The sequence below is a fragment of the Mauremys mutica genome, chromosome 1 (assembly GCF_020497125.1).
Source record: "Mauremys mutica isolate MM-2020 ecotype Southern chromosome 1, ASM2049712v1, whole genome shotgun sequence".
NCBI lineage: Eukaryota > Metazoa > Chordata > Testudines > Geoemydidae > Mauremys > Mauremys mutica.
In genome coordinates this window covers 68556884-68575446 of record NC_059072.1, presented here as the reverse complement: position 1 = coordinate 68575446, position 18563 = coordinate 68556884, and the positions used below count along the sequence as shown (strand labels likewise).

The 18563-nt window shown below is 36.6% G+C and overlaps 1 protein-coding gene across 1 annotated transcript in view; it reads right to left on the bottom strand.

Moving 5' to 3' along the window:
* The window catches only part of TRHDE (thyrotropin releasing hormone degrading enzyme), a 310994-nt gene that overhangs the window by 153890 nt on the left and 138541 nt on the right, over positions 1 to 18563 (bottom strand). Inside the window, exons 4-5 of the mRNA XM_045006363.1 lie at positions 9139 to 9293; positions 2029 to 2142 (exon numbers count right to left, since the gene is read on the bottom strand). Coding sequence (XP_044862298.1) covers positions 2029 to 2142; positions 9139 to 9293 — 269 coding nt within the window. The remainder of the gene's footprint in view (positions 1 to 2028; positions 2143 to 9138; positions 9294 to 18563) is intronic.

Sequence of the window (18563 nt, the reverse complement as noted above, 5' to 3'; positions counted from 1 at the left end):
AGGATTAGAGGAGGATTACAAGAGTAAAATTTCAAAATTGTAAAAGCAGATCAACTTTCTACCTTTCCCCATTCTTTGGGAAGAGACTGGATTTTATTATATTATTTTTGCCACCAGTTTTCTAACTATTTAGGTGTCAGTATGGTTATTTTGGTATCTAAGGCTAATGATATCAGAAGCCTCATGAAAAATTTATGTCAACTCTCCTTTTTCATTTAAAATAACTTGACAGATAGATATTTTCCAGGCACAGCCATTTTGCTGTTATTAATTCTAATTCATGCACTGCATGTTTCTGATTTCCAAGGTTTAACTGTCATACTTTGTTCAACCCACATGCATTTTGGTTCTCCTGTATGTCATTTGCATAACACTGAACATTACATTCACTCCACAGGAATTCTCAAAAAATATTCTCCATTCAAGATGACTTCTAAAGCAAAGTTATTCTGGATTTGTTAAAGTGATTATGTGGAGAACAAATGACTATGATGATTCAAAGATAAAAAACAGTGTGTGAACATTGTAGTCTATGACATTTCCCTCTGCTAAAATCATCAAGAGCTGCCAGATTCCATTGCATTTATAATTAGAATGATTATATTGTAATTCAATATGTGTTCTTCAAAAAGAGGAAGAAAATGAGTTTTATTACACCCAAAGCTAGGTGAACCCAACAAGCTTACCTATGTGAGGCAGATGTCAGTTCAGGTATAGATTTATTTTGCTTTTTTTATTTTATTGTATAATACAATATGTATTTATTTTATAATACAATTATAAATCAGAAATGTTACACCAAAACAAATTAAACATGGCACAGAATAAAGAAATCAGACTTCAAACAGAAATGTCCCTAAACCCAAAGAGTTCCCATGTACAATTATTTAAGAGTTTGTAGTTTATTTAATTCTTCATTATTACATCTTGGATTTACTTCACAAAAAATGAGTGGACTAAAACTACGGAGCTAAATTCAAGACGTGACAAAACAATTTTAGAAGTTAATGTGCATGAGTTTAATGAAAACATTCAAATTACAAAATCTCAGTTTGAAAATCTTTATCCCACAAGCTGTATATATATAAAAAATTGTCACCTAATGATACCAAATACTATCAGCTCAAAAGAAAGGCAAGTTTACAAAGAATAAAAGAATTCATTCTTGGGACATTACAAAATAAACAGACACCCTGAACATGTTCACGGGGAAAGTATCTCCTCTTTTATGCTTGTAACTCTCACTAACTTTTACCTTTCCTTACCATTTAAGTGGTCAAGGTATTGCACCTTCTGATATTCAAGAATAAAATAAGATATAAGTGGGAATGACCTAGGCACTTGATCTGCAAACAGAGGGACTCAAAAGGGATGACCCAACTTGTACTTCCTGGCTCTTTCACCAGTGGGCCAATGGTTGCTACACATGTTTCAGAAGACAGAAGTTGATCCTATAACTACAGCTATATGAATGCATGTGACAAACTGTGCTCCACACTTTAAGTCCTCACTATATAGATTAATATAGACTGCTATATGCCCAAAACAACAATACCATAACAGATAATTTAGAAAAAAGCATAATATTGCAGTAATATATTCAGTTTCAATGTATGACTTACCTGAATCTTCCTTCTCTATTTATATTGTTATAACTAAAAATGCAATGTTCTGAGAACCTCAGAAAACACTATCGAGATCTTTCATTAATATACAGTTTTCAGAAATGGTTGGTGTTCAATCACTACTATCCTAGTATGAAATGTCTTTGAATGGAAAAGTGGCAGTTATTTTAACATTTGGTTATGATACACAAGACCTTATTCATTTTGTAATAAATGGCAGATTACACTCTTGGAATGCTATGAAATGATTTCACACCCACTGATTTTGCTTTATTGGACATCTGATACTTGCTCACACTATTTGGTATTCTTCAGCAGACCCTGACTGTAACATAAGCAGGAGTATAACAGGAAAACAACCTTTCAGTGGAGTATCCAAACTAATGAAATAGCATGCACTTACCATATTCCAGCCTGGGTAGAGGTAGTCTGTCCCAACAAATTCAAAATAGTGAGCAAAACCTTCTTTTAGCCATACATCTTCCCACCATACTGGAGTCACAAGGTCACCAAACCACTACAAAGAAAGTCCAACCAAACAACATAAAATGTTGTTTACATATGTGTGATTTGTACACAAAACCACCATTACTAGGTTTATTATTAATAATAATGACAATATTTTACACTTATATCACACCTTCCATACAAAGATCTCTAAATGTTTTACAAAATACCAATGAACTAAGCTTTACCTGTGAGTTAGGTAAGTATCAGATGAGGAACATTAAGTGTCTTGTAGTAGGTTGTACAAGACATCTCTGGAAAATTAGGAACAGAACCTAGATCTCCCAAGTTTTAGCCTTTTTCGCTTTATGTTAGACGGTCTATTCAGATCAAGTTTGTTCACTGGAATAACATTGGGAGCCCATTTTTACAATGGTGCATGAGTATTTGACTGTGTGATACTTGCTGATGTTAATGGGAGTTGAATGAGTAAATCATTGTGCACTACTTTGAAAATATATCTCAATGTCTCTGAAGTATTTTTTTCTGAATGAAAAACCAAAGTCTGTCTCTGTAAACATCACTGGTAGCTTTTTTATGCAATTAGAAAATAAGGTGAAGCTAACATAAGAGATAATTTTGAACTTTGCATGTGGTCACAAACTATTAAAATAAACAGAGACAGAACAGCAAATGGATATTCTAGAGAGAGAATGATTCATGTGAGATTACAGAATCAGCTACTGATGCTGCAATTAGAATGGTGAGTGTATGAAAAAAAAAGAATTGGGCAGTGATCTATTTGCTTCCAAAACTATGGGTTTGTTTGGAAACTATCATTGGGGTATGAATGAGCTGCCTTACATTTGTGCATCACTATTCATGAAAAAGGAATGGTGGTGGAATAGACACAGGTATAAGTGCTGTGACTGGAGATTGTGGGTGCAGTGAACAAGGGAGGCAGTACGAAAGTGCATACCAAAGAGAGATTAACTTTATCAGATTGGCAGTATTGGGCTTCAGTAGCCAACAGCTAGCAACTGAATGAGTGAAGATAAATGTAATGAAGATCTAGGAAGAGAACTGCAGATGGGGTTGACAAAAGTGATCTTGATCATACTTTTTATGCCAACTGAGAGTGAAATTAAGAGAACAGTTAACGGAAATCCACTCATCAATTACTCTTGTTATTATTTACATAAATGCCGACAATATGCTTAGCTATCTACAAGACCAATAAGGCAGTCCCTGTTCCAAAGAACTTACAGTTAAAAAGACAGATAAAAAACACACTGGAAATCCATATGCACACATAACATAGTCCCAAACTCTGGAGACTTAAGGGAATATATTTTGACCACAAACAATTTATGATGAAAAAGGATGAAATTATGGGTGATAGGTTTATATTCATATTCGTATTTATATCCAGCAAATACGAAACAAGTATTAGAAATAGGAGGGAGATTTTGTTTTAAAAACCCTAGGGTTGGATTCAAGTTGATAATACTGAAATATCATTACATATTTTCTTATAATTCAGGATGGATTAATAACATTTTAGAAACATTGGGATGTTATTGATTAAAGTATATATAAAATAAAAGTAAAAGTATATAAAAGGCAGAAACATAAAAGTAAAAGTATATATAAAGCAGAAACATATTTTCTAATATATTCAAAACATTATTAATCATGATATAGCATCTCATTTTTTACCCAGTTTTACTACTGGGAGTTTTTCCTGTTTATCAAGTAATAATTACAATAACAGGATTACAGGTACTCAGTTTTGATCATCCAATAAAGAAATATTTCTATAGGTATGAAAATAATGTGATATTTATATGAAATGTGGTGTATTTTCTTAAACATTCTTGTGGATTGTCAAATGTCAGAAAGATCGCTAGACCTCTAAAAACACCAATTAATAAACACAAATGTAGGAAGGTGATATTACTTTTCCAGTTGCTAGATGTCTGACAGGAAAACATTATCCTATTAGCATCCTACAGTTTGTGATTTTTAAATTGAAATGAGCAGGAGAAACAAAGATAGAATGAGATTTAATCAGAGGGAGGCAATTTAATTTTTTATTAGAATATTGCCACTGCTTGAACTGAATGAAGATTATTATTTGTGGGACTTTTGGAGGAAAAGATTAGTATGTACTGGTTGAGATAAGAAAAGTGCTGAGGATATATTTAATAAGGGTGGGGAAGGCTCTGTGTACTTCTTACATGTGTACTGGAAGCATACCTTCTTTTCTCTTTTTCCTTTATGATTATTGAACATTCACAGTTGTTTGGGGATTTTTCTTTGCCTTCCTTCCTCTGATACATGTTTCTGTTTAAATTATTCAGTTGTTATATTCTGTTTTGTATTTGATCATTTTGATCAATTGTCATCAGATATTACATTTCTTGAATTCAACTGATTTTCTTCTATACAAAGGGTGCGGTTCTGACCGAGCTGTAGTATTTAAATATTATGGATCACCTACCCTGTTTGAACTTCTTTAATAATATTATATTTGCATGTGATGGTGGGCAACTAACTTAAGTTGACATCAATATCTGTGCTACTGATTAATTTCCTGTTCATGATCTGTGATCAGTATGATTCTTTCTCAGATGATGGATTTGTTTGGATCTGGAGCAAATGCTTTTGTGTGGAAACATTATGTATTTTTCCACTTGTTGTTATGTATTTATTTAATTATATACAAAAATATGTTAAAAGAACAGGAAGTCTGAAATGTCAAACAATCAAAAGTTAGGAAATGAGAGAAATGAAGTTACCCATGGAATCTTAATCAGCTCCCCTGATGCATACGTATTATGACAGTTTTGCCAAGCAACACACAGAAGCCAATGGCAGAGCACAGAAATAGAGTGAATTCTCCTGGATCACAGTCCAGTGCCTTAAATACAAGGAAACATTTTTCTTTCTAAAACCCTCTGCCTCAATTCACTGTCCATCCCCAAAACTGAATGATGTCGGGGTCCTGTAGGACAGCACAGTGTGAGGACACATAATTAAAGATGTGTATAAACGCAAGAGAGGACCCAACTAAGGTTGCTTAGACCATTTTAATTCTAGCATTTCCTAATTTTTGAGTGCTTAGTTTTGTAACCTTCACATTCTTTTAAGAGATTTTTTTTAAAATGCATTTGCTTAGCTTTTTGAAAACAGAAAACTGAAAAAGGTAACTTCCATCATGTTTACCCCTGCCACCTTTCAGTGCAGGTTATCAGCAGGATTTTAACACAGGACCTTTAGCTCTGAAGCACAAATCTGGTAACAGCAATGGGTTGTTAACCTCTATGCAACCCAGCCATTAGAGGATGACATAGAGCATACTTTCCCAGTGGCTTACCTAAGAGGTAGAAAAATATTTTGAATGCTGGGGATCAGGATTCCTACTTCTGGAGGTGAATGTGGTCTAGTAGTTATATACGGCACAGCCAAGCTCACAGATCTGGCACATCCACTCTATAAGGCAAAGCGGCTAAGTGGATGAGACTTATGTCTGCCACGTCAGAGATGTGGCTTTTACTAAGTCTGCCAGAGGTAAGGTTGTGCTTCCTCTCAGGTATCCTATCTGCCAAATGGGGATGAGAACTTACTCAAAATAAAAACTGTGAAATGCAATGAATTATTAACAGAACTCAGTTGAAGAACGTCTTCATGCAGGCCAAAGGGTATTTTGCAGCTTCTGTGTCGACTGTGTGCCATCTTGAGCTGTGTAGAGTGCTCTGCGGGGCCTAAGAATATACTAATATAAGCAGGTCTGAATGAGTTCTCCCCTGACATCTAGTGATGCACTGGGGGAAAAGACTTTAGGAGCAGATCTTATTGCATAGACACACCTACTCTGCCTAGGTGTTCAGCAGACAGACATGCTTTGCCAAAGTGGTCAGTTTTGGCTGGTTTTGGTTTACAATTCACTTTAGCACTGAATGCAGGGGTAATGAAATGTTATCCTTATTGTATAACTAAGAGCAGCAGAACTACACTTAGCATGCCCTGACTGGGTGGGGGGGTAACTCTAAACTGAACCTCACTTGCTAAGGAGGAGGTAGAGATCTCACTGAAGATGAGAGGGGATGGGTATGAGTGTTCCCACCTATTGGTGTGGATGCTGCCTAAAGAGTCCTAGTCACCATTTGACCTGTCCTTCTCCAGTGTTTAAAGGTGAGCTGATTGGATTCAATTCAGAGTCCTTGTTTCTGTTCAGTGATTACCAGAGCTGAAATCACTGATGAGCAGTTCTGGTATGGGGACAGTGTTTCAGTGGGAAAAAAAATGAAGAGGCAGCAGAAAAGAAGTTCCCTGCTACCCAGTGAAATCACTAAGAGCTTGGTTAAGTGGAGGGACCTCCGAGCACGGCACTGCAAAGGAGGCAGTGAGAGGCAAGCAGCAGCAGCAGTGATAGTAGTGGCAGAGATGTGTTCTGGCAGAGACAGCAGCAGAGGTGGAAGCAATCAGCCACTGGTGGCAGAGATAACAGCGGCAGCTCGTGTCCCCTTTTGCGGGGTTGGAAGGTGGACTCATGTGAATGCACCTCTGAACTCTCAACCAACTGTGAGTGGGGTGCAGTGGAGGAAAAGAGAGGAGTGGCATGTGAAAGGGACATTTGTTCAGATTTTCACACTGCAAGGTGGGAAACTTAGGCAGAGGATACTGACCAACATAATGTGGAGTGCATGTTTGCTTAAGTTTACATGCTTTTGAATCTGGTAGTGGTGTTTTCCCAAATTAATGCTGGATTCCCTTTCCTTTTTAAATAAACATTTCCTTTTATTATACACTGAGTCAATGCTTGTGACTGGGGAAGTATCACCTCTTACTCCAGGGTGGTTTCCGAGTAGCAGCCGTGTTAGTCTGTATCCGCAAAAAGAACAGGAGTACTTGTGGCACCTTAGAGACTAACTAATAAATATCTCCTGTCTGTGTGTTCCATTCTATGCATCCGAAGAAGTGAGCTGTAGCTCACGAAAGCTCATGCTGAAATAAATTTGTTAGTGTCTAAGGTGCCACAAGTACTCCAGGGTGGTGTTGAGTTTTCCCAGATTACAGGGTGGGAACTCAGTCCAGTTCTGTTCTGTATTGTAAAGAGAAACCCTTAGCTATTGAACTCAGCACTTGCTGCTGCTGCCTCTACCTGGCAGAAGGATTACACTAAGAAAAAAGCAAAATGAAGCTGCTGAATAAAAATGGTAGAATAAATAGTCTGAGAACAGATGGTCTTATGGTTAAGGCACTGAACTTAGGCAAATCATACTCTCTGTGCTTCAGTTACTCATCTACTGAAAAGAAATAATACTTCCTTTTTTCTGTTTTGTCTACTTACACTGTAAACTCTTTGGGGAAGGAAACTCTCTCTTATTGTGTGTTTGTACAATGGTGCCTCTAGGCACCACTATAATAAAACAACAAACAATGATGTGGGCTGGAGGGAAAGACTTATAAGGAAAGAGTAAAAGAGCTAAATACATATAGAGGCTTGTTCTTATTTACACGAAGGCCACCTTCACCTCACTCTGGCAATGTAAGCTGGCCTTAAAGTAAACAAATGCAGTTTTCACCCCGCTGGCATTAGTGTAAATGAAAATCAGGCCAATAAACTTAGCAAATTGTTGATGTGATAATTTACCACAAACATTTTACGTATGGATCAGCTTGGAAAGAGCGCAAACTATCTAAAGTGGCACAAGGGAAAACTAGAAATAATTAGAAGAATTTAAGAAAAAGGAAAATTTAAGCTAACTATATGGGAATAATTTACAACACTGAGATTTATTGAATTGTAGACTAGTATCCAAGGGCAGCGATGGAAACTCTATGATTTCAAACATTTAAAACAATACTGGAAAAAGCATAGGGAGGAATCCTATACTAACAGATGGGATAGACTAGATGACCCAATAGGTGTTTTCTATCCCTAATTTATAAGGTTCTATGATTTTTACACTCTATTGTCTACTGCTTTATTGTACTATCTAATACAGAATTTGTTACAAAGTAAAGGATCATACTGAGATTATATCAGCAACAAGCTCCAAGAAGCATATTATGTTTTAGTTGAGGACTCAATTTTTACCTACACTTTCAATGTGAAACACGAATATGAACTAAACATTATAATTTCCAGGTTTACTTATCAGAATACGCAATACAAAGTTACTATTTAAATGTTATTTTTTATTTTGAAAAAGTACTAAGAATGTGCATTGCTTTTTAAAAGATCCTGTGTAAAGTCACAGATGTAAGCCACGCTGATTACACAGTAGGATTTCATTCATTTTAACCCAGAGGCTATTATTACGCCTGTTACCAGCGCAAGAAAGGGTTTCCTGTCCCTGTAGCACAGTTCTTTAATAACATTTGCATGCAACTCAATATTACTGAACACTCGTAATGTGCTTAGTTCAAGATAAGAATATGGAAAAGAGAAATGTGAAATAAATTGTAATATGGGTTTATTGCAAAGTTTCCTAATTTATACAAGAGTTTCAATACACACAGAGACAAAATATCCATCATTTGTGAAAGAGGATCAGTGGCAAAATAAAAAAATACTGCTTCTTAAGTATGTGTGTGTTGGGAAAAGGGGACTATCAAAATGATTTCAGCCCAGGCATATTTTGACATGAACATCAACTCAACCTAAATCTGCTACAGTGCTGTAATAAATCATTTGATATGGCTATCAATGTACTTACCATATATATACACACAGCACCATCATAATAATCAGAGGAAAGGGACAAGTTTGCTACAATATTGGTTGAACACAGAATCCAGGGAGGCTAGTGGGTGGCAGCATTCACAACCTAAACTCAACATTAGAAAGTTTATTCATTCCCACTCATTTGCTCTGTATCTGATTTTTCTGGATTTCTGCATTTTAGTGACATATCTTAGAGGTCTCCAAGTTATTTTCAATACAGCTATAACAAATGTGTGCAGTTATTTGTGTAAGAATATCAGCTTCAAAATAGAATACATTTGATCTCTCAGGCTTGTACCAAGTTCTCATAATTGATTGCATGTCTCATACCTGGTGGCATAGTTCATGTACAATAACCATGGTGACATCCAGTAAGTAGGATATAGAAGAAATGCTTGGATCTAGCAGTATTCTTTGCTCCACAAAAACACTTAGTCCCCAGTTCTCCATAGCAGCATATGGATGCTTAGGCACAGCTAACAGATCTAGAAACAGAACAAAATGTGTTTTAACTTGCTTGTGGAAGCTATTATGCTCTAAAGTTATTGTAAGTAAAAACTATAAACCATTATTAGGAGTGTTTTTTCTTAATAACATCTGTGTAAAAAGTAAGCTGTTCATTTGAGTTCTCCCCTTACAATATTATCTATAAAAATCATTTTAATAAGCATGGTTTTCTTTCGTTCTTACTTATTTGTTCTCTCATATCTTACAATTTCCCCCTGCAACAAATCTTGAACAAAGGTATCAATGGAAAAGTTATGATTTGCTAAATATGATTATCTTGTTTATATGCATGTGTCATATTTGCATTTGAAGTTATGAATATTGATGATGTACTTGTATTTAAAACATGTTTGTTACTGGCTGATACACCCCAGATAGAATTTACATTAGGGCTAGACAGCTATGTGTTGATGGTACATCAAGGACATGCCACTCTCATAATGGACCATTGAAGAAACTCGTCCTATCCAGACACCTCTTCCTGAGGATGCTTCAAACAGCAGAGGTTCAATGGCCACTCCCTGCAATTCAGCAAAATATGTTGGGCCAGTAACTTCCCAGGCACCTGGGCTGTTGGCTTTGTTTGGGACAGTATATTTCCAGGCCCATGATAGAGGATATAAAAGACACTTGAAACATCTCCATTTTGCCTCTTTCTTGCTCTAATTCTCTGGACTATGGATTTACAGCTAAAAGAAGCATCTTGAACTATGAACTGAGGACTTTCCAATCTTTTGGAAGTTACCAGAGAGACTTTTGCAAATCAGCAGTCTATTCCATCACTGCTACAAATCTGATACAAGGACTTGGTAACCATTTGTATGTATATGACCTATTAGCCATTTATAACTCTCCTCTTTTCTTTTATTCATAAATCTTTAGTTAGTTTAGGATTGGCTGACAGTGTGATATTTGGTAAAATCTGAAATACATACTGATCTGGGGTAAGTGTCTGATACTTTGAGATCAGTAAGAACCTGGTGAAATGGGTTCTATATTACTACATTAGATTGGGTCATCTTACTATATTAGATTGGGTCATCTGGATGGGAGCCAAGGGCTGGAATGCCTAAAGAGGACTGTGTTTGGCTTCTGTTTAACCAGTGTGGCACTGCAGAATCTCTTTTGTTATGGGTTTGGTGACCCTAATCATAGAGTAAACCACCAGTTTAGGGGATGATATGCCTTATTTCTTGCAGTCTGCCCTGAGTGTGGCATTCTCAGTGTTATCTATCCCAGGCACCAGGTCACACAGAAACTTCACCAGTATGTAGAAGTAGCTATTGTAATAACAAAAGCTCTACCATTAAACAAACAAAAAAGTGTGACTCAATACTCCTAGACCTAGCTGCTACAGTAACTTCAAAATAACATTTTTCTGAAATATTTTGAAGTGTACAGATCGTTTGGAATCACTGCAGTTAGTTATAATTGACATGAGAAATGACAAATCTCTGGCCATCATGCAATGAAGGAATAAGGATAATGTTTTTAATTACAGGTACAAACAATTGAGCCAAAACAGAGAAACCAAAAGATCCTGGGTGAGATCCCAGTGAGAGTGGTGAAATCCAGACCTCACTGAAGTCAATAGCAAAACTAACATTGACTTCCAGACCCTTCCAATCTATTGGAGAACTAACTGCTTTGCTAGCAGCAGGTAGATTGTTAATGACAGGATAGCAAAGCATTTATGAAGCCTCAAACTACTTGCATGTTAAAAGTTAAGCATGTGCATAAGTGCTTTATGGGACTGACAAAGTGTTAACATAACAGTAGAGTGCCTGGGGCTCACGCTGGTTTCCAGAAAACATTGCTATGTTAATACTCTTGGGTGCCTCTGTGTACTCCCTCCCACCCTAATATGGGTAATTTCAGAAGTCTTTCAAAGCCCATGGACATGGTAGTAAGACATCTAACCTATCATAGGGTACACCCTCAGTGCTTGGAAACATTCACATTTTTCCTAACTGAAAGGGATTGGATCCAATTCACACTGAAGTCAATGGAAAGACTCCCATTGGTTTTGATGAGCTCTGAATCACCTCCACAAAATGAAGAACCTCTTTAATTGTCTTCCTCCAATTGGTGGTTTGCAACTGCTGTTTGATAACTAGACTATTCTGTCAAAAAATCTGAGTGCCAATGGATAAGTGATATTTTGCAATGGGAGATCTTGATTCTGTAGATTTTGTTATTGCTACTCACATGGCCATTGTCTTTGAATAAAACTTCCAGTATATACTTGATCTTGTGACATAAGAAAAGAATCCATATCCATAACAAGGAATTCAGTAAATTAAACATTTGTTTCAGGAGCCACAGTGTTTCAGGTTCAAGTCCCAACAAAAGAATTTGGTTTTACTTCTTATTACACCAATAGGAAATTTGGGAAGGCATATTGTGTAGCTGAAGCTGCCATCCATAAGATTCCTTCTGTATTTTTTAAGGAACAGGGTGAGACACAGTTCTATCTTGACTTAACACAACAGCAAAAAAAGGTGACGATGCCCATGTTTTGATCGAAAGACCTTTCACATGTCGTACTGCTAGAGACTGTTTTGTACTAACCACAAAATGTGAGCTGCTGAATATATAATAGCTACTGTGTATGGTGCATCCAGTTATTCCACTATCTATTTAATTAAATTCTTTGTAAAGCACTTGTGAATGTTTGATTATGTGGAAATCGCTGTAGAAATAGAAGTGCTTGTTATTACTGGCAGAGAATAATATCCTCATACAACATAAAACTGTTACTTGAGATTTCCTGATACAGCAGTTCAGAGAATCCTATGTTCTACTGACATAATAGAGGGCTTCCACCTCTTAACCTTCACAAAGACTAAATTCATGACTTAGAGGTAAGAACTATACAGTCAAAACAAAGTCACAAAAAATGAAATAAAGGAGAAAAAGATGCCAGATCTTGACACTATAATGTACTGCACTGTCGAATGGTAAAAATACAATTATTCAATCACCAGAAAACCATTTGGATGTGTTTGATTAACATTCATCTCTCTGAGAGTCTGATGGAAAGCATTCTAACAGTAAAAACTGCATGTAACACCACAGAATCTTATTTCCAATTATTTAATTGTCTTCAGAATTATGTGAGTTAAACATTAGTATATAATTGCCTGATCTTATTAGTGATTACAGTCATGATACAAAATAGAAACTGTCAATTTAACATTAAACCGTTTAAGCTGGTCTTAAAGATCCTCTACCCTAAAAGTTGCATTCTTATCCTTACCTATAATACTTACACTCACACTCCTCTGATTTTGATTTAATCTGAACAAATAATGGTGCTTTTTCACTTTTCTCATTTAATTATGCCAAATATGACACCCACAACTGAGAAAGCATGAGATCCTCGTTCCTGCACAAGTGAAGTCAATGTGAGCAGGATCAGACTCCAGGTGTGCTTAACTGGAAAGCAAGATTCCTGTCCCTGAACAGGAATGCCCTGCATCTGGGACTTTTCTCCCATTCTTCTGTCAGTCTCCTACATTCTTCCACTAACCCATCAGCTTCTCCTTTCCCCCCATCAAGACATTCCTTATCCAATGAGAAAGTCATTGGAGATACTTGTATACATTTTTATTAGTGTTATATATCTCTCTGTGGGTTTGGTGGTTATTTTATTCCTGAATGAAAAGTTGCTAAGAGTTAAATCCTGTAGGAACTCAAAACAATGGCTATGGACAGAATCCAACTGCCTGGAGCTCCGATGGACAATACCAGAAATCCACTGCTGAGGATGACCTCTACCCCATCTAGAGAAATACATAAACCATTTTGACTAGGTTCAGGAGGCCTGCTCAAAACCTCAGGAAAGCTTCAGGTGGGAACTTTCAAACAAAGGACCTCTGAAAGGATAAAACACAGCTGGTGTCCTGGGACAGACAAACACTGACTGGTGGGTCTACCAGTCTGGGGAGGGTGAAAAAAAGAATAAGAGAAAACAAAATCTATACCTATCCAAGATGCTATACTATCTTCCTCTGGGATGCTAATTTACTTCAAGCCTCTGGTGTCAATTTGGCAGCTCTGGGACACTGCTACTTGTGCATGTCCAACAGGAAGTAAAATCTTAACCCCCAAACCAGCTATACATACTCTTTCCTCAACCTTTTTTGAAATCTTGGAACAGGTGAATGTAAAAGGTAAAACTGCTCTCACACAGCTTTAACTTCTGTGGCCAGCATATATTAGCAAATCACCCTAGATCTCACTGACTTTTGTAATAGCACTGGTATTCTTCACCAGTGTACCCCATGTCTTAGTCATAAACTGGTCTTTTTTCCACAGTATCAGGTATATAGCACATGTATTTATTATCCACATGTTTTCCTGGAAATTCATCCCACTCTCCAAAACTGTTTTGAGTTAATCTACATTCTTCTGGTAATATTCTGTTTTCATTAATTTTCTTGGAGGAGTCTTCTTTAGCATTACAGTTTCAGAGACTTGCTGGTAGCATCTATTGCGCTTCTCTCACAATAGTTATGAGTGATTAAGAGAAAGGGAGACTAAAAACAATTTATTCTATTCATGCTATATGATACCCCAAGTACAGCTTTGCCCTTTGCCAACTGTGCACATTGCAATCAACAACTTTCTTAATTCTCTGTTCAAAGCTTCTTGTAATGTTTTATATGAAGGCTGCTGTCAAAAAAATTGTTTGCAGCAAGGATTTATTCTGTTGAGACATTTCTGCCACCCAGTTCCCATTAATCTGAACCATTCCCTTGTACTGCTAATTGGTGGAGGATGCTTCTCTGTAGCAGAATACCTTTTAATGAGCCACATACACTTTAAGGGACACCATCAACTAGAAAAAGTCACAGTTCTGGCTGAAAGTGTTGTGCCCACTAAAAATTACAAGTAATACTTAAGATCACTATACCAAGAAGTTAAAGTTAAAAATATTTCTCTCTATTGTTTCAGTTTGTTTACTTCTAACAAAACTCTATCAGCAGGCAATTCTACTTTTCATCTTATAGAATCATAGAATCATAGGACTGGGAGGGACCTAGAGAGGTCTCCTAGTCCAGTCCCCTGCACTCAAGGCAGGACTAATTATCTAGACCATCCTTGACAGGTGTGTGACATTCCGTACCTTCGGGGAGCACCCTGTAAACCGCCCCCCCCATATTCCTCAGCTGTATATAATTGCGATATTACATATAAAGCATGCCTTGTGAGGTATCAGGGGAAAGGTTATGATCTCCTGAAAGTCATTTCTCTATCCATATAAGTATATCATTAATGCATGTGAAGTTATGAGAATTGTGTTGTATGGTTGTCATTAAAACATGCTGTAAGTTGGAGAATCAGCCAGACATTAGCTCCCCAGAGGCAACAGCAAGGAAAGCAACCAACGCTCGGGCAGGGTGTGAAACAACCCATTAACAGCCACTGTCCAACAAGGGAGCTACAATTCAATGATGCACCTGCATGAGGCCACATCAGGGGGATTGCTCAACCTTGCCTGGAGACTCAGCAATGCACCCAGACATGTCTGGACTTGTTTTCCAAGCCCATGGACTGAGGGTATAAAATTGAACACAGGAGGCCCATGCTGAGCCTTTCTCCTTCACTCACCTACACTGCAAGCAACAAGGACACTCTGAAGACTCAAACTGAGGGGACTGGCCCAGATTTCAAGGGTGAAATCTGTATACTATGAACTGCAATATCCAGTGGGGTGAGAAAAACTGCTTAGTCTAGTTGTTGCCCAGTCTAATAGGGTTGAGAGTTTCAACTGCATGCTTATATTTTATTTCTGTTGGTAACTAACTCTGACTTTTTGCCTAGCACTTAAAATCTATCTTTTGTAGTCAATACATTTGTTTAACTGTTTATCTTTACCAGTGGGTTTGCCTGAAGTGTTTGGTAATCTGCTCAGGTTTGCAAAGGCCAGCGTATGTCCACTTTCCATTGATGAAGTGGTGAACCAATTAATAACTCTGCACTGCCCATCTTGAGCAGTGCAAGACGGTATATTCCTGAGGTATGGTGCTGGGAGCTGGGGGGATTTGGCTCTGGTGCCTTTCTCTGTGTGATTCATGAGTGGCTCTAGGAGCATTCATGCCATCTAGCTTGGTGCAGTGGGGCTCTACATGCTGTTGTGCTTAGTGATCACTGTGCCTGGAGGGGCTTACTGCTTGTCACTTGTCACTAGCAAGGCATTGTGAGAGACAGCCCAGGCTGGAGAGAGTTCAGGGGGCACAGAGGTCCCACAATCCCAGGCTGAACCTTGGGGGGATCCTGTCACAAGATGTTTGTCTAACATATATATAAATCGGTTGCCCCCTTTCTTCTAAACAACCAGAGCCTAATTGAAAGCCCTCTAAAGTCAATGGAAGGACTCCAATTGACTTTAACACAGGATGGATAAAAAACAATTAAAAAAATAAAAATCACATTGCTTTTATTTAAAATGGGATTCTTTGATTATGTAAATTATAATCTATTTTTATTTTTAAAAATAAATGTGTTTAAAATAAAATCAAAATTTAATAAAAATAAATTAAAGCCTAAACTTATTATAATCTCTCAAAACATTTAAATAAAAAATAAATATGCTGAATCTATTAGCCACTATCAAAAACTCTGAGTTAAAAGCTGCTTTTCTATATAAAGAAAGAATTGGGGGTAGGGGGTGGGGCATCTAACTTTTGAGGACAAGCTTTATAAATATGGCAAAATAGGTCATACACTGTATTTAAAAGCTTATTTAAGAAAAATAAATTCTATATGCTGTTATGTGTTTAATTTAATTCCAGTTACCATCTTAATGCAGCTTGACACAAATCATGAGGAAAAAGTTAATTATCTAGTAGATAAGCAATATATCATTCACCATTTTCTAACATACATGCAATTAATTAACAGGAATCTGAAAATATTAAGCCACATGGTTGCTTAAATAAATGTATATAGTTATAGTGTTGTACCCTCTTGAGTAGTAAGAAGATGTACCAAATCTAGTGTAAAGGCTCTATTTAGTTATAAATCAACATCTTTCTTTAGAAAGTAACAAGTACAAATGGAAAAGGTGATTAAAATCGATTTAAATCAAGGCTTTTCACTTGGTGATTTAAATCGCCTTGATTTAAAATCAATCCATCCTATTTCAACACTGCAGCAGAAAAGCACTTCTAATTTTTTTTTAATGAATTTAAAAGAATTGGACAAACTGGCCTGCATTTTCAAAAGTGACTAGTGAGTTTGGGTGTCCAACTTGAGACACCCCTTCAAACAGGCCTGATTTTCCAAAACTACTGAATACCTGCCTTCTGAAAACCTGGCCCCTTTAAGCTGTCTCAAATTCGGCACCTAATAACTGAGGTACCCAAAATTATTAGTCACTTTTGAAAATTTAGGCTGCTATTTTAAGGGACTCCTGATGCCTTTACTTGAAATACTGTAAGCATTCAAATTCACACCAAAGGATAATCATATTATTTGGTGGCTCTTTGAGTAACATTTCTATCTATCCACACATTCTTATTTTGCCACCCATCACCATATTATCTGAGTGACTACCCTAGACAACATTCTTCTATACATAAGATATGCACTGAAAGGATATATGGACATAAGTCTATGGAGCTAGCATAAGGGTCTCAGTCTATATGCCATTAGTTCGGTCAAAATCAAATAGCTTGTTGCAGACCCTGAGGAAAAATCACTGACACACAGCAGTTTATTGTTGATTTTTTTACTGCTTCTTATTGCACTACAAAGTATTACCTAACATTAACTGGCATAAACAATGGCAGAGATTTTCAGGGAGCTTTTGATATAAACAGCAAATGCTTAATGCAATGTGAATGTTAAAGTTCCCAAGAGGAAAAAAATGATGGAGGGGGAAAAAAATCTATCAGAAGAAAAATAAGTAAAAAATAAGTAGTAATTGGAAAGAGAAACCATGATACCATTTCAGACTACTGAGACTTGACACTTAGTGAACGCCAGTATACAATTTAAGAAACCAAAACAGCAACCCATTGATTTAGTATTTGACGTGTATATTATTAAATGACTTTAGATTTTTATAACCCTGTCCATAGATCACAGCTTTACATTTCAAAGAGCATCAAATCATTCAATGCTGAACTGAAAAATGAATTCAATGTCCCATTAAAGCTGAATTATGTATCATCTTGGTTGTATTGATTGGAATATGAACAGTCTTTTATTTTAAACAATATCTGAACATATATTATGAATTGCTGTGTAAGAGTGAGTAAGAAAAAGTATCTTCCACAAAATTTCTAGTGAAGAAAGGTATTATAATGGTTTATATAAAAGTTTCTCTCCTTTGAATTCTACTACTTATATTCTAAAAATTCTTCTTCAGCGTACATGAGATCAAAGAATGACACACAGACAGAATGAACACTGAGGTAGAGACTGAACTGAACTTAGGCTTTTGCAATTCCAAGTTATGCTACCAGTACATAATGTGCATCTGCTATGACACGTAAGACACTTATCAAAAGAAGAAATATACTCTTATTCCCAAATATCTGAAAAGGGGGATTTTGTAGCCTTCAGAAAATGCAGTTTACTAAAATACTAACTACTACATTTAGTAAATACTAAAAGCACTGACATGATGGAAAATTGCCAACAGCCATTTTCCTAACACCACAGTTAATAGAGCATGAGGATTCTATAGCTCAAAACAACATGTAACTGATTACTGAATACTTCCAGTATGAATACTGCTATAAAGAAAATGATCACGTCCATGCCACTGCCAAATTCTATCTTTCCACAACAAATCCAAGGAACAAAGCTTGCACAGAAAACATCAGAAATCCATATTATTTAAGAACTATAACAATGAGGTAAAATAAATCCATAGATATATGATATAAAACCCACGTGTACTATAACAATAAAGAACATGTGAATATTTGCATCTGGAAATACTCTATGTCAAGAGTTGCATTAGTTTTGGGATAAAATATTATCAATTACTATCAGTACAGTTGAGATGGTAAGCAGGAGTGAGGTGGGGGAGGTGGCCCATTACTCACACCACTTCTAAAGAACTCCATTTCTGCGATGTCATAATATCACAGCTGGAGAGAAAGTAACATTATAGCCAGTCATTTACACTAGACTCCTGAGGTCAATGGGCTTGTGTGGGCTGTGGACATAGTCCTCCACTGTCATCTCTCTTCTTGGCTCTTCTAGTTGACAATGAAAAATAGACGGCA